We start from the raw sequence: 18,053 nt of genomic DNA, 5'->3' as shown, positions 1-18,053 counted from the left end.
TTAAAATCTTGAGATCATATTTAATAACGTTTATAGGGTTAACGTATTCAACATTAGGCAAAACTTACAAGCAACCATTTCCAAGGAACAAAAAAGAAGCTATTATGAGAGATTGCTGTAGGAGAAATAAATTAATAAGGTCTACATATACTCGGTTACTTCATCTTTTCTTTATTATCAATGTAAAATTGGACAACAGTATCATATTTTTTTTAATCCTTCATAATATTGAAATGCTAAATGAAAGAAAAGTTATTCCATAATCATAAATCTCAAACCCATAGTTGTTAAGGAACTTGCATCGCATTCAAAGGTTTCACTCACATCACATGAGAAATGAGATGGGAGTTGGCTCAGCATATGCCTCTCAACTAAAAACATGAAAAAGCAAAAAACGTTTCTCTTTTTCCTTTTAAATTACAAAAGAACCCAAAGACTTGAAAGATATTTAAAAGAACAAGAAAAGTTGGCAATGTTAAAAATATTGGAATTCTAAATTTATTCAATATCACACACGACTGGAAATGTGATAGTGGTGAATTAACGTAAATCCAATGCCAAATGCTAAGGATTTAGACAGTTGATTTAGTCAAGTAATGCAAAGTCAATGAATGATCCAGCTGTTCATTCATCTTAATTTTCTCAATCTGCAAACTGCACCCACCCTAAAGTAAGACATTACCATTTCTTTTCAACATAAGTTGTTGTCTGTCATGAAGTTTTTTTTTTCTTTTTTTTTTTAATTTATAAGAAAGTTGGACTTGTTTTAAGTCAACATTTAAATGAGTTGGCCTTCAATACACGATAATCCAGTTTCTGCGCCAGAGATTGTGACTTGGCCACCACATTGCAATATCTTTTGTAGCCAAAACAATCTGCCTCTGGCATTTGACCGGGACCAGAGTTTAGGGATATTATATAAAAAATAGTCTGATCCGGTCCAACGAAATGAAAAACTACTTACTTTGAAGTTTTATGGCAGCTTCTTGAGCACAGCTTTAAGATGTGGCTGAAGAGTGGTAAGATTGGTAGCCATTTGAACAACATAATGTAGATCTCCATTAACCATCTCGTAAACTCGACTTATCTCCCTCACCTGCTCAACAAAAAAACCAATGCACTGCCGTTAATAAGGCTCCACTTTATTCTTCATATGCCATCCACACTATGTTCTTCACTCAAACTAGGCTAGAAACAAAAGTCTCAAACTGCCTAATGTACAACTTTAGATTATTAGTTAGGGTATTTTCTCTGATTTGGATTGCAGTTGATCAATCCCACTTGCAATTATGCACGCCTTTAATGATTGAAAAGAATGAGGTAGGCCGAATGAGATAATGCTTGAAAATTGGGGAAAAACCATTCACTTCAATTCCATCATAGAAAACAAGCACAACAAATAATCAAAAGGTGATGACAAATAGGTAGGGACAAAAGACATAATGCAACATGGTCTGTCTAAACCTGAGAATGTGGGGAATATGCAAGTTGAATCTCTACATTTTGAGACTAAATGCTTTACTGAAGTGCTATCTTGTTTAGCTTCCATTGATTTAATCTTCCTAACCTAAGAAGCAAGATCATATCTATCACGGCAAATGAGGAATTTGGTGCAAAGTTTTCTATTAACTTAATTATTCTACGTGTTTTCAAGAAGTTTATGGCACATGAGAAATTTACTATTATTGATGCAATAGTTAAACTTTTTGTACTTGTTTAGGGTTTTCCATGCCATCCTCCACTTGTTTGATGTTTTCTCCATTAACATTCTGCAAGTATAGCTTTCTCTATGTATTGCAAGTTCTCTTATCATCCGTCTAAATGTTCAAAAGTTTCAACGACTTCCACGTATTCGGGGTTATTTGTCATTGAAATTTTTTCTCCAAGTCTTTGAGATTGCTTTATGGTGTTCTCTATGCCGTGGAGGTCTTCCCATTATCCTTCCAAGCGTTTGGTGTTTTTGTGACCAACTTCCACTTATTTTAGTATCCTATCATTGTTTCTCCAAGTCTTCAAGATTGTTTTGATAACATTCTCTATGTATGTAAGGTCTTCACGTCATCTCTCCAAATGCTCAAAGTGTTTTAGTAATGACATCCACTTGTTTTAGGGTTCTTATTGTTGATCCTCTCGGTCCTTGAGATTATTTTGACAAATTCTTTCTGTATTGGAGGTCTTTACATCATCTCCAAGAGTTTGAAATGTTTCAATAACATTCTCCACTCGAAGGTTTCTGTCAAGTGTTCAGGTGTTCTAATAACATCCTCCACTTGAAAAAACTTCACATCATCCCTCAGGTGTTAAAAGTTATTTTAATAACATCTTCCACTTGAACTTCCTTATGGTCCTTCGAAGAGTCTTCAAGATTTCTTTGGGCCTTCCTTTTGTGTTATCCCTCCCTTCAAAAATGGTTGACACGATGGTTGATGTCTGTGTTTTCTTCCTCTTGGGGTGTACATGGCTTGCACTCTTTCTTTGTGTGGCATTTGTGGCATCAATTTTGCAAGCCTTGTGACATTGGGGACCTTATTCCCTCTGTTAGAGTTGTGTGACCCGAATCCCGTCACTTGTTAAAGAAATAAAATAGAGAGGCAAAATAGGGGAATCTGTGGGGGCAAAGTACTGATGTCCCTAATACCTTTATGTATTTGGCTTGCCCGTTGGTCCACTTCTGTGGAGTTCATGTGCCCCTTCATGTTTGTTGTGGAGGAATTACTTCATTTTATGCATTTGCTCTTTATTTGGTATAGCCATGTAAGAGAGTACTAGATTTGTAGACTTTTTCTTCGTGGTTGACTTTTCTAACCATGTTCTCTCTTCCTCATATGGTAACTGTGGTGGTCCAATGAGAAAAAAGAAGCTTTAGCTTTCACCTTTTCTTTCTCTTCCTTATGAGGTATGATTTAAGTCTATCAAAACTAGCAACTTGAGCTTAAGCTTTCAAGGGTAATATGGTTTAGGCTCGAAAAATTCTAGGCTTAGAGATGCTTAGGCCCTGAATGTTACTACTTACCATTAGTAACAGAGCATGTGTCAGCCCGATGCAGGCTTCCATACCATGCAGGTCAGATCTTAGTCCCAAGGAGTGGGGCTTCATTGTGATTGTGATCTGTTACATTTATGAGATTGTCTAAGATTTGGGTGGCAATGATTCAAAATTCCGTCCTATTATCTGATAAGGTGAGCCAAATCTGCTTTGATTCAAAAAAATCGATTAAATTATCAAATGGTTCGATCGAGCAGATTTTTTGACAATGACTAAAAGGCTTGTAAATGCTAGTTTTGAATTATTAAATTAGTCATCTAACTAATATAGCTTTTCAATCTAAAGCCTAAACAAAAATCTTAATTTTTTGTGAAAATCCTGAACTTTCATTGTTTTATGATAGCTAAAAAATTGTAATGCTGTGGTTAAATGAAACTTTTTAGGTGGACCCTAGTCCAGTAGTTTTTACGTTCTTATCAAACGATTTTCCACTTAAAAGTTGTGCATCTGTGTTTGTGGGTGATTTGTGGTTTTTAAGCGGACTCTCAAGTCACCTAAAATTTTATACCACTTGCTTTATATGCTTAAATATAATTAATTATTTATTTTAACTTGAACAGATCTATCGAATCTAACTTGAATTTCTTTTCATTAGACACAATTCAGTAATTTTTCAAGTCAAGTTTGGTTCACAAAATAAAACAAATCAACCTTATTAACTCAAATTTTTTTCACTCAATATGGCTTGATTCGACTGGATACTCACCCCTAAATGTGACCTGTTAAATCTATATAATGGTTCAAGTCCGTCTCTAGTACTAAATTGAGCTTAAGGTAAACATGGCCACTTGGTTCATAGCAACAAAGAGAATATGAAATTTTCTTATAGCATAAACAACCAACTTGATAAGATTAACTAATAACAAAATTTTATGTTGATTGATAAAAGATAATGATAATAATAACAATAATAACCTAAGGAGATAAACATCAATATAGTTCACAAAATGAGAATCACAGAAGCTAAATACTAAAGATAAATCTAATTTCTAAAGATAACTACTTATAAGATAAGGACCCCAAGGGACTAATTTCATCACTCTTGCCATCTTTATGCACCCATCATATTCGCTACTCTCATGCCTTGGCACATCCTGTTGTTGGTAACTTCAAATTTCAGTTTCTAGTAACTTTATAGACTATTAAGAACCTTAAAATGTTGATCTGACATTTCATCTTTCCTTGCACTTTATAGTTTCCCTTTCCCTGTAACTATGATATTTCAATTCCATTTGTCTAAGTTTTGACTTTTACTCAACCTGTTGTTCCGACTTTTTCACTATGTTTTCATTTAATAGCTCAATGATTTTTTTGAACATAAACACTAATTGGTTCTCAAAATAAAAGTTGTCCCACATAAATCACTATCCATTGCTAAATTGCCTTTATCATATATTTTACAACTCTTTTAGTTCCCATCTAAATACTAGACCTTTTTGTGTAAAATCCTATTTAGTTTTCTCACCAATGCCACTATTTATTTTCTTCGAACCAATGCAAACCATGTCAATAAAAAATAAATCCTATTTGGTTTTGGTATCTATATAAAATTTGTTTAGATTTTCAAGCCATCCTTCTCATCCTCAGAATCGGCTTTAACGATCATCTCCTAAGTGATACCACCAGCATGAACCATATCTATGACTTCCACGATGATATCCCATTTTATTCTTAAAATATGCAATTACAAATTGAGATCATTAGTGAGGTCAACTGTATAACACACAATCCAAGGCTAAAGTAATAAAAAGAGGCTATGTTAACGATATCAGGACAATAAAAACAAGGAGCACCATATCTCAACAGTATATAACTCAAAATGAAGTGAAACAAGCACATAATTTAGCAGGACAACTATTCTGGATAGTTGGGAATTCCCGAGTCTGATGTGGCAGTTTCAGAAATGCTAAGTGTGTGGAATGTGCAGCAACATTGTCAAGGAACTCAAAAGAGAACAAAGTAAATTTTATTTGATAAAGTTCATTAAGATTAGTTTCAAGTAGATATAAATCATGGGCCGTGAGCAAAAACGAAAAAGTAGAACTAATAAATCCAAAGAGAAAGGGCACAGTTGCTTCTTGTATCAAGGACGAGTGTGTGGAAATGTGGATAACAAAAGATGTAAAGCATAGTGGAGAATCATACTTTATCCAGAAACATAAATTTGAATTATAAAAGGGCAGATTCTCCTTCTGTTCCATTATATTCTATCGTAGAAGAAGATGTTATATCAGAACAAGAACCAACAAAGAAATTTTAGCTACTGCTTCTGTTAAGTAATTACATTGTAGCATATTAACTAATTGTCTGTGCTCATGCTTTAAAAATAATTTGCTATTGGCAAGGGCATAGATGGTTCAAGTTAGACCCAACTTCAACGAAAAAGGAACTCCAACCCCATAACTTTAACAGTTGATTACTTGGAATTTTTATGCAGAAACGTTAAAAGATGGGTATCCTAAGCTACACATTCAAACATTTCAAATGACTATTTATACTTTTAACTATTTCAAAGTGTATCTAGTGGGACATGATAAGAACATTAGTAAAAGAATTTAAACTTACTAAGGATTAGTAAGCAGAGAAGAATATCCCTTTGTGTCAACAGTTCCTATATCTAAGTCACCACTCACTAGTAAAGATAATCAAAAAGTGAGCAAATGGATTAGGAAGACAGAGTCCATCATAGCTAGAAATGACTTTGACCAAAATTTACTTGATTTTATCACCCTGAACTATCCCCCAACCAAAAAGCTAGGGCCAGCGAGCTAAAATGTATCAAGGGCCATGCTTGAGATGCCAAAAACAGAGGTTTTTATTCAAGATTTAGAGGTTCAGGTACTACAAACGACAGGCAGTATCACAACATACTGAACATGGAACTCCAACCCAATTTTACTAAAGAAATATATTATTTGAAATTGAGCAAAACAAATTCAAAGAGCACGAAGAATAGAGATAGAAATGGAAAAAGAAATCATAATGATAGCAAAATATATAGCTGAGAAATGAGAAAAGAGGAAAAGAAAAGAATACCTTGGAAGCATTGGCTACGACTTGGCTATGAAGCTTGATGACATTGTCCTCTGCACTGTAGGTCCCCTTCTGATATAATAAAACATACATCAAGCAAAAGAAGAACAACGGAGGTTAAAGACAAGGGAAAAGAGAAAGGGAGAAGAGAATACGAGAACTTCCGCAAGGCCAGTGCTCTGAGCAATGACAACTTCAAGAGAGCCATCAGGTTTAGGACGCCAATAACCGGACTCGGAGTGCATAGGCTGACCAGAATCGAGTTTCCAGGTCTTGTGAGAGTAGGCTATGACGGGCTTCCCAGACGCAGGGTGAGAGAAGTGAAGCTCTTCGCCATAGCGGAAGGAGTTGATGGTGGGGTATCCTCCTTCGCCTTCGCCTTTCCATGTGCCCAACAAGTAGGACAGTGGCGCAACCGCGGGGTGAATTGCGCTACTTTCTTCCTTCTTCTCCTTATCCATGGCTTTTCAAACTATTTCACTGTAATTTTTGGCATCAGGAGATAATGAAGTTGGGCTATCGATCTGCTCTGTTTTGCCCGCCCTCTTGTTTTGTCTCACACGCACCGACGCCACGTGTCTTCATTTTCCTCTAGACCTTTTGAACTTTTGCAAAATTTAACTTAATGCATTAGGGGTAAAAACTACTCTCCCGTCCTCCCAATTTCTATACTAATTGAATTTGTACCTCTCAACAAAATTGGAGCAAGTTAATTTGATCATAATATTAGTATTTTACGTTAAATGTATATTTTTTATTAGTATAATAACAAATTTAGCTATTGGTTTTATATATTTTGTATAAATGTTTACAAAATATATAAATATTATGAGCTAAATTTGTTAAATCAAGACCAAATTGATAGAATACGTAAATATCGTGGGATAAATTTATTAAATCAATACTAAATTGATAGAACGTATAAACTTTGAAGGCTACATTTTTTATTTTATCAATTGACAAAAAAATATTAATTATCTAACTGCTCACTTTCAAATTTGAGAGAAATTGAATTACTCCAATTTTTTAAAAAGAACCAATGTGCTTAATATCAAAATTGAGAGAGACCATACAAATCATTTTACCTACATGAGAAATCAATCATAGGCCGATAATGTTATATTATTTGAACCAAACCTTTTCAAGAGTGTTTGGTTCAAGCCATTTTATATTCTCGGCATAATCAATTTGTTTGAAATTATGGTTAAAATTCTCGTTTCACTTGGGTTTAATAGAAGATAGTATGTTAACTAAATTTACAAATTATCTAAATTTTTTTAATAAAATATAATATTTAGTAATAAAACAAAATCAATCGAGATTGATGTATTCAAATAACGGGATAAGATTTGTACTTGAATGGAAATAAAGATATGATTGTAATAATACTATGTTAAATGTAAGATTTAGGTTTCTGTAACGAAATTAAGAATCCAAACTTCTAGAATCCAATGGAATTGCTCCATGATATTGGATGGAATTAATTTAAAAAATCATTGCAAATTTTCACCTCTTTAGAAAAATAGTACAAAAGTATCTATCTTCAGGACTTAAGTTATAGACATTTAAAAAGCCTGCCTTGCAGTCTCTAACGTGAAAAACTACAAAGGGAAATCAATGGAAATATCCAAAAGTCCAATATCTCCCAACGCACACAACGGAAATTTCACCATGTTCATTGTTCATACAGATTAATGAACTCAACGTCTTTGATTTCACTGAAATTAGGTACTTTATAAAAGACGATAACACTCTAAACATAAAACTATCTCATCGAGACTTATTTGTTTCAATCAAATAAAGTGTCCCAAACTTCAACTTATTATAATGTTTATGTAGAATTCAATACATTATTTGTTTATAAATCTATATAACTGGCATGCAGTGCAGGACATGTATCAGACCTTATTTATTGGCAAGTATAAATAAAGCTAAAAGTGAGACGAGAGGGCACACAATACACGCATGCTTTACAACTTTGGTTTCACATACATTCTGTTACTCAACTCCTTGGCTACTGCTTCGATAAACTCTTCGGTATTTAGATACTGAGACCTACTAACCCTGCAAAACACATGAATTTAATTTCACATACACTTGCCTAAGGTGCGGCAAAACTTTTAGAAAGCTAGTAGAGAGAACTTACTTAGGACCGTGAATCAAAAGCGCAAGATCTTTTGTCATCTTCCCAGATTCAACTGTTCCAACACAGGCTGCTTCCAGTTTTTGAGTAAAATCTAGAAGTCGATCATTGCCATCCAACCTTGCCCTGCATATACATTATATTGCCTAAGTGCAATTGTCATGTCTCAACTCTCAAGCAGTATTAAAATTTAGCATTCTTACAGTAGTGTTTAGTTTCGTACGGAAATTCCTTGGCAAAATCTTGGAATTTCATACAAGCGTTTCAAACAAACTGCATTTGAAGTTTAAACTGTAGCGATATAATTTCCATGCAATTGGATCTTCTCTCGATTTTGCAAATCTAAAGTTCCAATAAGGAATATTCCTTGGCTTCTGTGCCTCAGATAGATGATGCTATGTTCTCAACTGAAATCTAGGTGAACTACCGTGTCGTTTGGCTGGTAAGCCTTTCTCTAAATGGGATATGATACTATCTATTGAAGAATTTGCCATTTAACATTTAATGGGTTGCACCATCCCATTAAATTTATTTTCCTCAATATATCCAGCCTTCAGGAAATTCTTGATTAAATTTAACAAAATATTGTTGTTAGCAACAAAAGCTACAAGAGATTTTATTTCAAGAGGGTTATTAATCACCAGAGACATTTCCTGAAGAAACTGCTCCCCCAAACAAAACTTCACTCAATTCAAAAGCTTACATTTTTTGGTGTTGCCATAAGATTTAGAAATTATCCACATCTTTAATGCAAAAGACCTTGCTTCTTACCAAGGATCTATGGAGGGCATAACAACTTCAAGAAAGCAGCATCTTTGCCACATTTAATGTAAGGTAAAGTTTATCAAAGATGTTCTAGACAATGAAATAGTATTTACCAAATATGAAGGGTTTCAGAAGTTCATAATCCAGTGGAAGGAGCCATCAGAATCAGATTATACATGAACTACCGCAGCAGTATTTCAGAATGTAGTTTCAACCTATAATAAACATATATTGCTTTCCATCCTAGGCTCAATAGCTATATCCAGATAGGAAGAAAAGAAAGGACTCAGTTTATAAGAGAACAAAAAATCTTCACATTAGGAAAAGAAAAGCAAGTTTTCACTTGGAAAGGGAATAGAAAGGTCTTCGGTATATGAAACACAGAGCCACAGACATGCTGAAGCTCCTTGGTAAAGTAAAAATAATATATATATATATATGAAATAGGTTTTATATCAGAATTCAGAACCAAAACAGGAATGAAAAGCAGAGATAATATCATATCAGAGGAAGCAATGGTAGTTGTGACACTGCTCTGACTAGAGAGGCATTAGGATATCAGAGATCAAAAAGAGAAATAGAAGAAAATACAGGAATGTGAGGCTAACATGGGCATCACAATCTTTGTTTTGCTTGTAAAACTGTCAATCAAACCTTAAATCAGAGGTGAAAAGAGGATGGAAATAATAAAGGCACTGGCTGCATGTGAAACAGATTAAGCTGAACAGGTGGAAGGGTGGTATCCTGAAGCCTGAATTGGTGGATCAAGAAGAGCATCAAGGAAGACACTGAACATACAAAGACAAGTTTAGCATACTACTGGAAAAGCAATTTTAAGTAAAAAGTAAAGAACAAGGTTGTTGATGCCATGAGTAGAGTGATCTACTTAAGTAAAGGGATTATTCAAAAAGCAAAGATTTTCGGCTTCCTAAAAATTGATTAAGAGATGCAGCACAATCAAAATCGGGTGGGGCAATGGGATCTATGCATGGTTGGTCATAATCTAAAAACTCAAAATATATCTCTAAGTAATAGAAAACCTAATAAAACCTCAAGGTGATGCTCCATCAATGTAACTGGAGTTAAAACTAGTTTAGATAATCTGACTAATTTACCACACCTTATTGTATCTAGAAGTTCAAGTTTAAATTATGCAATCTATCATCTGTGTTTGAAAGTGAATGCTTAAGGGAGATGTTAGACGTTAATTATTGTCTTGCCATTAAAGATGTTAATTGTTTTTGTTAAAGATCTTAACTTATTTTTATTAGGATACCTTCTTTAATTAAAAGTATCTTTATGGTATTAGGAGTCTTTCTTTATTTAGAGTCCTTGTTTAAATTTCCTTAGCTTATAAGTGTAGAAAAAGGGATCATTATTTATTTATTTATTTAGAAGATTAGATTTAGTTTTTGTTTATTAGGAATTAGCTATTGCAATTTATTCACTTCCCTGTTTTGTTGGGATTCCTAATTAATAGGAATTCTGTTTTCTATTTTAGTGGACTGTGATTCCAGCCACTCTTTAGCCTATATTAGGTTGTAATAGGATTCTACTAAGAATAAGAAAAATTCAGATTTATCTTCAATAAGTTTTTTATTCAAACAAGTAAACCTCTGTAATTTCTATCTAAGAAGCTGATTACAACAATAAAATTAAGTCAGATTAATTCATCTTAAGAGGTTTAAGACTCTCTAACAAGTCTACAGTAAGGGACTCCCTTTGAAGAGTTCCACACATTCACCATGAAGGCATTTGCGCAGAAGAAATAGAAACAAGGGAAAAAGCCTCACTAAGTTAAACAATTTTCCTATAAATCGTCTGCGACTTGATCCAGAACTGGGGACTGTAACAATTTGGTCTCAAAGCCAGACACCACAGACGATTCCAACCTTAGAGAGAATTTGACGCAAAACTAGAAGAAGGGAATTCTACAATGGCTGCAAGCATTGAAAAGTTGGAAAATAAGCTATCGCAACAGTTGTCTGCAGATACAAGAATTGATAGCTTCCAACCAGAATCCTGAAAGGGAAAGAGGGTTTGACAGAGGAAACAACAGTGTCAACGAAGCTGGTAGTTGACCAAATAGACAAGAGAACAGGGCAGAGTCAACAAGTGGCTCAAGAATGGTGTCGCAATATAAAGTTAAGGCTTTCCAACCTTTGACGGAACGAAAGATCTCTTAATTTGGCTACACAGGTGTGAGAAAATTTTCTCAAATAAAAAAAACAACTAAGGTAGATGAAGTGCGATTGAGAGAGCTTCACATTATGGGAGACACACACTTGTGGTTTTACCGGATGGAAAAGGAGGAATTCTATCTCTCTCATGGGTTGCCTTCAAGGAGTACTGTATGATCAGATTTGGGCCAGCGATGCGTGATAACCCCCTGGGAGAACTGATAGAATTGAGACAGACAAGAACGGTAGAGGAATACTAGTGCCGATTTGAAGAGCTGTTAGCCCATACTGAATCTGTGCGAGTAGATCAACAAGTTGACATATTTACCACAGGGTTGTCAAGTTCCATTCGGTTAGATGTGGAGATACAAAAACCTCCAATTCAGGCAATGAACTAGACAAGAACTTTTGAGAAAAAAACAACAGTTAACCAGACCTATTGACTTAGCGTCAAAAGTCAATTCGGATGGGAGTCGGGCATCAAGAAGAGACTCCAGTGCCAGCAAGACAAACCCTCCCTTTTCTAAAAGGTTGACTTGTTCAGAGATGCCAGAACGAAGAGACATGGATCTTTGCTATGATTGTGACAGACCATACTCATTCAGGCACCAACATAAAAACTTATTTTGGTGGGAGAGAAAAGATCCTAACGATATTGCACAGAATCAAGACTCAAGAGGAGGGTAGGGAACCTAAATCTTCTCGCATGCAATAACAGGCCAAAAAATGCACGAACCATTCAATCTCAAGCTTGCGGACAAGCTCTTTTTCTTAAAGGGGAGTAATGTTAGACATCAATTATTATCTTGCCATTGAAGACATTAATTATTATTTTCAGAGAGATTAGCTTATTTTTATTAGGAGGATGAGATCTTCTTTAATGCAAAGTATATTTATGATATTATGTCTCTTTCTTTATTTAGAATCCTTGTTTTAATTTCCTTAGCTTATAAGTCTTTAATTCAAACAAGTAAACCTATGTAACCTCTATCTAAGTGGCCGATTGGCAGAAATAAAATTCAGATTAAATCAATTTTAAGAGGTTTAAGACTTCCTCTAAGGAGTCTAAGGTAAGGGACCCCCTTTGAAGAGTACTACACATTCACCATAAGGCATTTGCATGGAGGAAACAAAAACAAGGGGAAAAGCCCCGCTAAGGTAAACGATTTTCCCACAAATCGTCCAGTGATTCGGTCCATAACTAGAGACCATAACAGGAGATTAACGTGGACAAAATTGTGATTGGACAAACAGGTCATCTATGTCAAAGGTGCTTGAATGCAATTTAAATTACAGTTTAACAATAAGGATTATTTTGGACTCCTTTTCCATTTATACCATAATATATTTTGTTTTGTGGAGAGCATCAAACTTAGTTAAGATACTATTGACTATTTAAAATGATCAACTTTGTGTCTATTACACAGTATAATTTGAATTACTAAGAAAATTTTATTCAGGTAAATATATCTGCAAACAAGGGCAATATAGGAAATTTATTGACATGCGCTAACCATCCTATTTTCTAAAATGTGGGTCCAAAAGCCTAGGAAAATTATTTTCCATGAAAAATTGCAAATGATTCCAAATGCAAGGATTTACATTATTGTGTATTTTCCTTCACATTATTGTTCATCAAGAGTTCCTAGTTTCCAAGAGAAGTTAGCCCAGACTTAAAACACCACCATCATAAGGATTCCAAGCTTTTCAGAAAATAAACTACATACATTCAATAACTAGATTAAGAATAACAAGTCAATACCTGTGTGCAAGGCCTCGTGACCAAGCAAAAATTGATGCTATGCTGTTAGTGCTAGTTTCACCTCCTGTTTTATGAACACGGTAGTGGCGGGTAACTGTGCCATGGGCTGCTTCAGCTTCAATAGTCTTTCCATCTGGGCACATCTGAAAAGGAATCAAATTCCTCATATAACCAAAAAGAAAATACAAGATAATGGTTTAAAATCAAAGTTCTGGGATTTGTCATAGTAGTCAGCGTTGCGAACATAATGAATTTTTTCAAAGTTGTACAATGGACCCACCTTATAAACCAAACATTTTCCCTTAGTATACGTAAACGTGATGACTTTATACTAATTTTGTTTGTGTTAAAATAATTATATAACTAATTTACAAATTACAATAATGCAATGCTAGTAAAACCTCTATGTAAACTTAATGAATTATTGATCAATGTTAACGTAAGAATTGTTTCCTTGTAACTATGATTTTATGCTAATTGTCCAAGTATGCTTGCAATTAAAACTTCTATCTTCTAAGAGATGATGGATTGCTTCATCAGTATTATATTTATACCAACCCCCCCCCCCAAAAAAAAAAAGAAAGAAAAAAGGAAAGACCCACCAACAGCTCACAAAAACACAAAAATTCCCTAATTGTTGTTACATTGTGGGTGCTTGTGCATGGATATTTTTGTCTTTTTTTTCCTCTTTTTCATGTGTGAGGCCATTATGTTGCTCTGCATATGGGTTATGTTTTCTGTCTGTCTAAGCATGAGTGTGGTTGAGAGGGAGGGAGAGACTATACCAGCACTGATGTCATCAACCCAAGTGATCCAAACCCTGTCCCATGCCAAAAAAAAAGTGCTTAGGAACTCAACAAAAGAAATCAAGCATAACAATAAAACCTTTGTTAGAGATATCTCAATGAAATGCTTCTTACTTTCACTTTCAAGAAGCAATTGATCATGATTACATATGAAGCAGATGTAATAATTTTAAATTATGATAGACCTTGGGCTAAGAAGTCACTCTGGACATCTCCATCATAGTTTTTGCATGCCCATACATAACCTCCTTCGCTTTTTAGAGCATAAGCAACCATATCATCAATAAGCCGGTGCTCATACCTACAACACAGCAATATAAGCATTGTCAGTGTAGTTACTCCAACTAAGAACAAGTGCAAACTGCAATGGGTACTGTATCTCACCAAATACCTTCTGCCTCAAACTTTGATTTCCATTGGGTTTCATAAACTTCGTGGAATATGTCTTTGAATCTTCATAAAAAGAAAAACATTAGAAGATATCACCAGAACATAGGAATACATGGTAACAAAGATCAAATAATAACTCAGAATGAGAAAAAGACCATATAATGCAAATGCAAACCTTCCATCGTAACTCTTTAGAATTGTATTTTTTGTGCTTAGATAAAGTGGCCATTTTTTCTGGTAAGCGGTAGTCATTGAAGCCTCAGCAAAAGCACGAATAGACTGTTTCCAATTCAAAGCCATTATAATAGTTAATTGCTTCTAGAAACCTGTTGGATCATACAATCAGCAAAACATGTTGAACATGTACCTCATCAGTGTTGTACATCGACAAAGCTACACCACCAGCACCTTTGAAGTTGAAAACCTCAAGCTCCTTCTTCTCATTACTCGTATCAGGAACTGCAAAAATTGAGATTAATGAGATAAAATAAGATAAATGAAGATTGATTCGGGTTTTCTTTTACAGAAAATCTACAATCTTTGTCAAAAAACAAAACATGAATTAACAGAATCTCTCTATTAAAAATACAAGATTACCGAAGACAAGCATAAGTTTTCCAGATTCCTGTACAACTAAATCAGTTGCTCGGTATTGATCGCCAAAAGCATGTCTTCCGATGCAGATTGGCTTGGTCCAACCTGTAATGTTTTTGATGAATAAATACAAATAACAGTAATAGTAAGAATAATAAAAAAGATATATTAAGATGAAGTCTCAAACTAGGGACAAGCCGAGGGACATTTTTGCAGATAATTGGTTCCCTGAAAACAGTTCCTGGAATCACCAAAAAAAAAAGAAATAATTTTAGCTGTTTCAAAACCCCCCAAAATAAAAGCAAATAATAATAACCAAAAACTGGGAACAACATGGTACCAAGTGAGAATCACCAACCGTTTAAAATGTTTCGAATAGTCCCATTTGGACTTTTCCACATTTTCTTTAAGTTGAACTCCTTAACACGACCTTCATCTGTCAAAAATCATACAGTAAATCACTTTGATAAACCCTCTTTAGTCAATCTGGACAGTTGCAGTCCTCTTCCATGTAGACATTGTTAATAATGTGTAAAATTACTAATCCCATTAGGAAAACACCATTACCGTGATGATATGAGATATTTTACAGTGAAACAACATGAGACATGGAAACATTTTCACCTATTCTGCTCCTTACAAAAACTAAAAAAGAAAAAAAGCATTGTCCAAATTTCTTTTCTTTTTTTTTCTACTTTTCCACTTTATTATCTCTCATTTCTTCCTCTTCCCTCTCTTCATAGTAGGTTGAGGCCTTGGAATTTTGAGATCTCAATTGTGAATCCAACACTTGCCCAATTTTGAATCCCACACTTTTTTTTAACGACTGATTCTGATGGTAACTTTCATATTTCAGGTTCGAGTCTCACCCTTCAAATTTACTTTGGATAGTTAGCTAGTTAATTAGATAGAACTAAGTTATTTGTTGAGTTAGATGTTTAGTTCAGTACAAGTAATGATTGATTTTATTGGAACTCTTGAAACTTCGAAAAGAAAAACGAAAAGAAAATAGGAAACTCATACCTGGAGTTATGGTTGCACATTTAATTGCTACATTATACCTAAAAACACAAATACAAAAGTAATTAATGGCAAAGCAAAGCAAGCAAAGACATCAAATGTTGCATACAATTACAAACATATGAACACTGATTTCAAAGCCATACTTAAGAGTAGCTTCGGCACTAGTGATGGTAACTTCATCATTCGTGGCATCACGATTATGAAGACCAAGGTCAAAATATTTTATATCCAACTCCAAGAAGGGAAAAATTAGCTGAAAACATTCAACCAAAAACAGATGTAAGAAAAAAAACCCTCAAAAACAAACTGAAAAAAAATACCTTTTCCTTTATAGATTTCCAAATAATACGAGTCATTTCATCTCCTGCATTAGAAAGGAAGGAAGAATCAGCGGTTAAGGTAGAGAAACAAAAAGCGGAAAGAGAGAATTCGGGGGATTGGAATCTCACCGTCCATCTCAACTATTGGATTCATCACTTTTATCTTAGTAGGGAATGCCATGTCGATTCGAATTTACTTGAAACGCCCACTCACCAACTCCTTCTCAGAGGTTTCAAATAAAGATCATGGGATATTGATTCTGCAGAACCTCAACTTCTCATACGCCTTCCTTATGTGGCCACCGTCCAGACAAATGATTCAATTCCAAAAAATAGGTCAACTCAGTCGCAGAATGTTTCTTCGACTACTCAGTAAGCAGTCCCCATCGGTATCACCGATACGGTTATTATTATTATTTAAGGGTGGGGGGGGTGTAAACTGCAACTAATCACTTTTTGTCCTTTTATTCAATTTCATTAGTAGTGTTGGTTTTACAATTGCTATAATAATAAATCTAGGCGTAGCATATTATATTAATTTATTATAATTTTAAAAATTAATCTTGAATATTTACACATTATTCCAATTTAATCCTTATTTTTTTACAGAATTTAATCCTTATTTTTAGAAAATTAAAAAAAAAAGGATTTTTTTTATATCTTCATATTCAAATCATGACCTTATATATAACAAATTTAGCTCCATCATCTTCATCTTCAAATCAAGATTCCTATCAATCAGATTGCTTACCATTTTCTAGGCTTTGAATTTGCACTTGAAATTCATCATTTTTTATCTTAATCTTTGAATAAGAACTAACAGAGATGAAATTGTAGTTTTTAAGCTGGTTACCTTGTTCACTAATACATCAATCTTCGGCGCCATGTCTGTCACAGAGTGATCATCACCAACCTTGGACTCAGTTTCATCCTTTCTTTGTTCAATGATGTTAGCCACTTTTGGTTCCATTTTTTTTTCTTCTGCAATTCTCGATTCATCTCCCAACAGGTTTATTGGAGAGAACATTTCTTGTAAGAATCCAACTTTTACAGCAGGTTTAATTCACTGGGATGAAATAAATCTATAATGGAATAGGCTGTAATATGAATTGGAATGAAATTGAATAGGCATAACAATTGTTTGGCTGGATAGAATTATTATTGTTATTATTGTAAGAGTATTCATACGTTTAATTGTAAATGATAAATATCTAAAAAAAATTACTCAAATGACAAATATATTAAATCATATTTTATATTTTTTGAAATTTAGAAATAATATTTTATATTAAATTATATTAAAAGATTTTTTGAAATTCATTTTCATCTTCCTCCACAACATTTTATAGTACAAAAAGCATCAATTGCATCATTATATTTGCATTCATTTGGTTGTTTCTGCTCAACAACTCTGATTATTTCTCCATTTGACCCTAGCCAAATCACACTGTCCCACCATTTTCTCCTTATCACAAACCAAAAGATTTAACTCGTCAATCTTTCTTTATCCTCATAATGCAAGCCACCCAAGCAACATATAATTCCTAAAAATCCAAGACTAACATATAATTCCTAAAAATCATGGGTCATTTTCTCTTTTTTGCTTATGAAATATAAATAAGGATGGTGAAGGACCCATGATTTATATAAGGATGGTGAAAGAATAATGCTACCCATCCTTATTTATATTTCATAAGAGAAAAAGGGGAAAAGACCTATGATTTATCACAAAACATGTCAAAATCATTATAATTTCATTTCATAATGCAACTAGTCATTTACAACTTATTAAGTGGCAAAACACAACTATATCACTTTTGGAGAAACCAGAATGATCAGCTTCTCAATGGTTGCTTCATCTAAAAACACAAGCAAATTCAAAACGGTTAGAAAAAAAATTACACCAACTTTTCTACAGATAATTTGAGACTAGACATCATAGACCGACAGTTGCTCTTCAATAGAAACACAACAGATTGGACACCTTTTGC

At 34.0% G+C, this 18,053-nt stretch overlaps 2 protein-coding genes across 3 annotated transcripts; both read right to left on the bottom strand.

The window, feature by feature from the left end:
• Positions 1-482: 482 nt before the first annotated feature.
• On the bottom strand, positions 483-6,666 carry LOC107918277 (UPF0678 fatty acid-binding protein-like protein At1g79260). Its single transcript, XM_016847800.2, has 4 exons — positions 6,235-6,666; positions 6,083-6,151; positions 965-1,096; positions 483-881 (listed from the first exon to the last, which is right to left on the bottom strand). The coding sequence occupies exons 1-3, from the start codon at positions 6,538-6,540 to the stop codon at positions 974-976; spliced, it is 498 nt and encodes a 165-aa protein (XP_016703289.1). The 5' UTR covers positions 6,541-6,666; the 3' UTR covers positions 483-881; positions 965-973.
• A 1,216-nt stretch (positions 6,667-7,882) lies between these two features.
• LOC107920416 (isocitrate dehydrogenase [NADP]) lies at positions 7,883-16,504 on the bottom strand. Of its 2 annotated transcripts, XM_016850125.2 has the most exons (15): positions 16,192-16,499; positions 16,063-16,106; positions 15,886-15,995; positions 15,743-15,780; positions 15,078-15,155; positions 14,907-14,960; positions 14,723-14,824; positions 14,493-14,584; positions 14,301-14,404; positions 14,120-14,188; positions 13,921-14,036; positions 13,715-13,749; positions 12,930-13,072; positions 8,226-8,348; positions 7,883-8,143 (listed from the first exon to the last, which is right to left on the bottom strand). In XM_016850125.2, exons 1-15 carry the CDS (start codon positions 16,241-16,243, stop codon positions 8,050-8,052), a joined length of 1,254 nt encoding a protein of 417 aa, XP_016705614.1. In that variant the 5' UTR covers positions 16,244-16,499; the 3' UTR covers positions 7,883-8,049. The 2 variants fall into 2 exon arrangements, with proteins under 2 accessions (XP_016705614.1, XP_040964894.1); XM_041108960.1 differs by lacking the exon at positions 13,921-14,036 and having other exon boundaries at positions 14,127-14,188; positions 16,192-16,504.
• Positions 16,505-18,053: the final 1,549 nt, after the last annotated feature.

Source organism: Gossypium hirsutum, chromosome D13 (genome assembly GCF_007990345.1).
Source record: "Gossypium hirsutum isolate 1008001.06 chromosome D13, Gossypium_hirsutum_v2.1, whole genome shotgun sequence".
Taxonomy (NCBI): Eukaryota; Viridiplantae; Streptophyta; class Magnoliopsida; order Malvales; family Malvaceae; genus Gossypium; species Gossypium hirsutum.
This window is presented reverse-complemented; position numbering and strand designations above follow the sequence as displayed.

Excerpts from the sequence above, each read along its gene's own strand:
- LOC107918277 (XM_016847800.2), bottom strand. The coding sequence starts at position 6,540 with ATGGATAAGGAGAAGAAGGAAGAAAGTAGCGCAATTCACCCCGCGGTT. Across the intron at positions 6,152-6,234 it reads CTGGCCTTGCGGAAGTTCTC|AAGGGGACCTACAGTGCAGA; the intron begins GTATTCTCTTCT and ends TTATTATATCAG. Across the intron at positions 1,097-6,082 it reads TCGTAGCCAATGCTTCCAAG|GTGAGGGAGATAAGTCGAGT; the intron begins GTATTCTTTTCT and ends TTTGTTGAGCAG.
- LOC107920416 (XM_016850125.2), bottom strand. The coding sequence starts at position 16,243 with ATGGCATTCCCTACTAAGATAAAAGTGATGAATCCAATAGTTGAGATG. Across the intron at positions 15,781-15,885 it reads AGTGCCGAAGCTACTCTTAA|GTATAATGTAGCAATTAAAT; the intron begins GTATGGCTTTGA and ends TTGTGTTTTTAG. Across the intron at positions 14,189-14,300 it reads CTAAAGAGTTACGATGGAAG|ATTCAAAGACATATTCCACG; the intron begins GTTTGCATTTGC and ends CTTTTTATGAAG.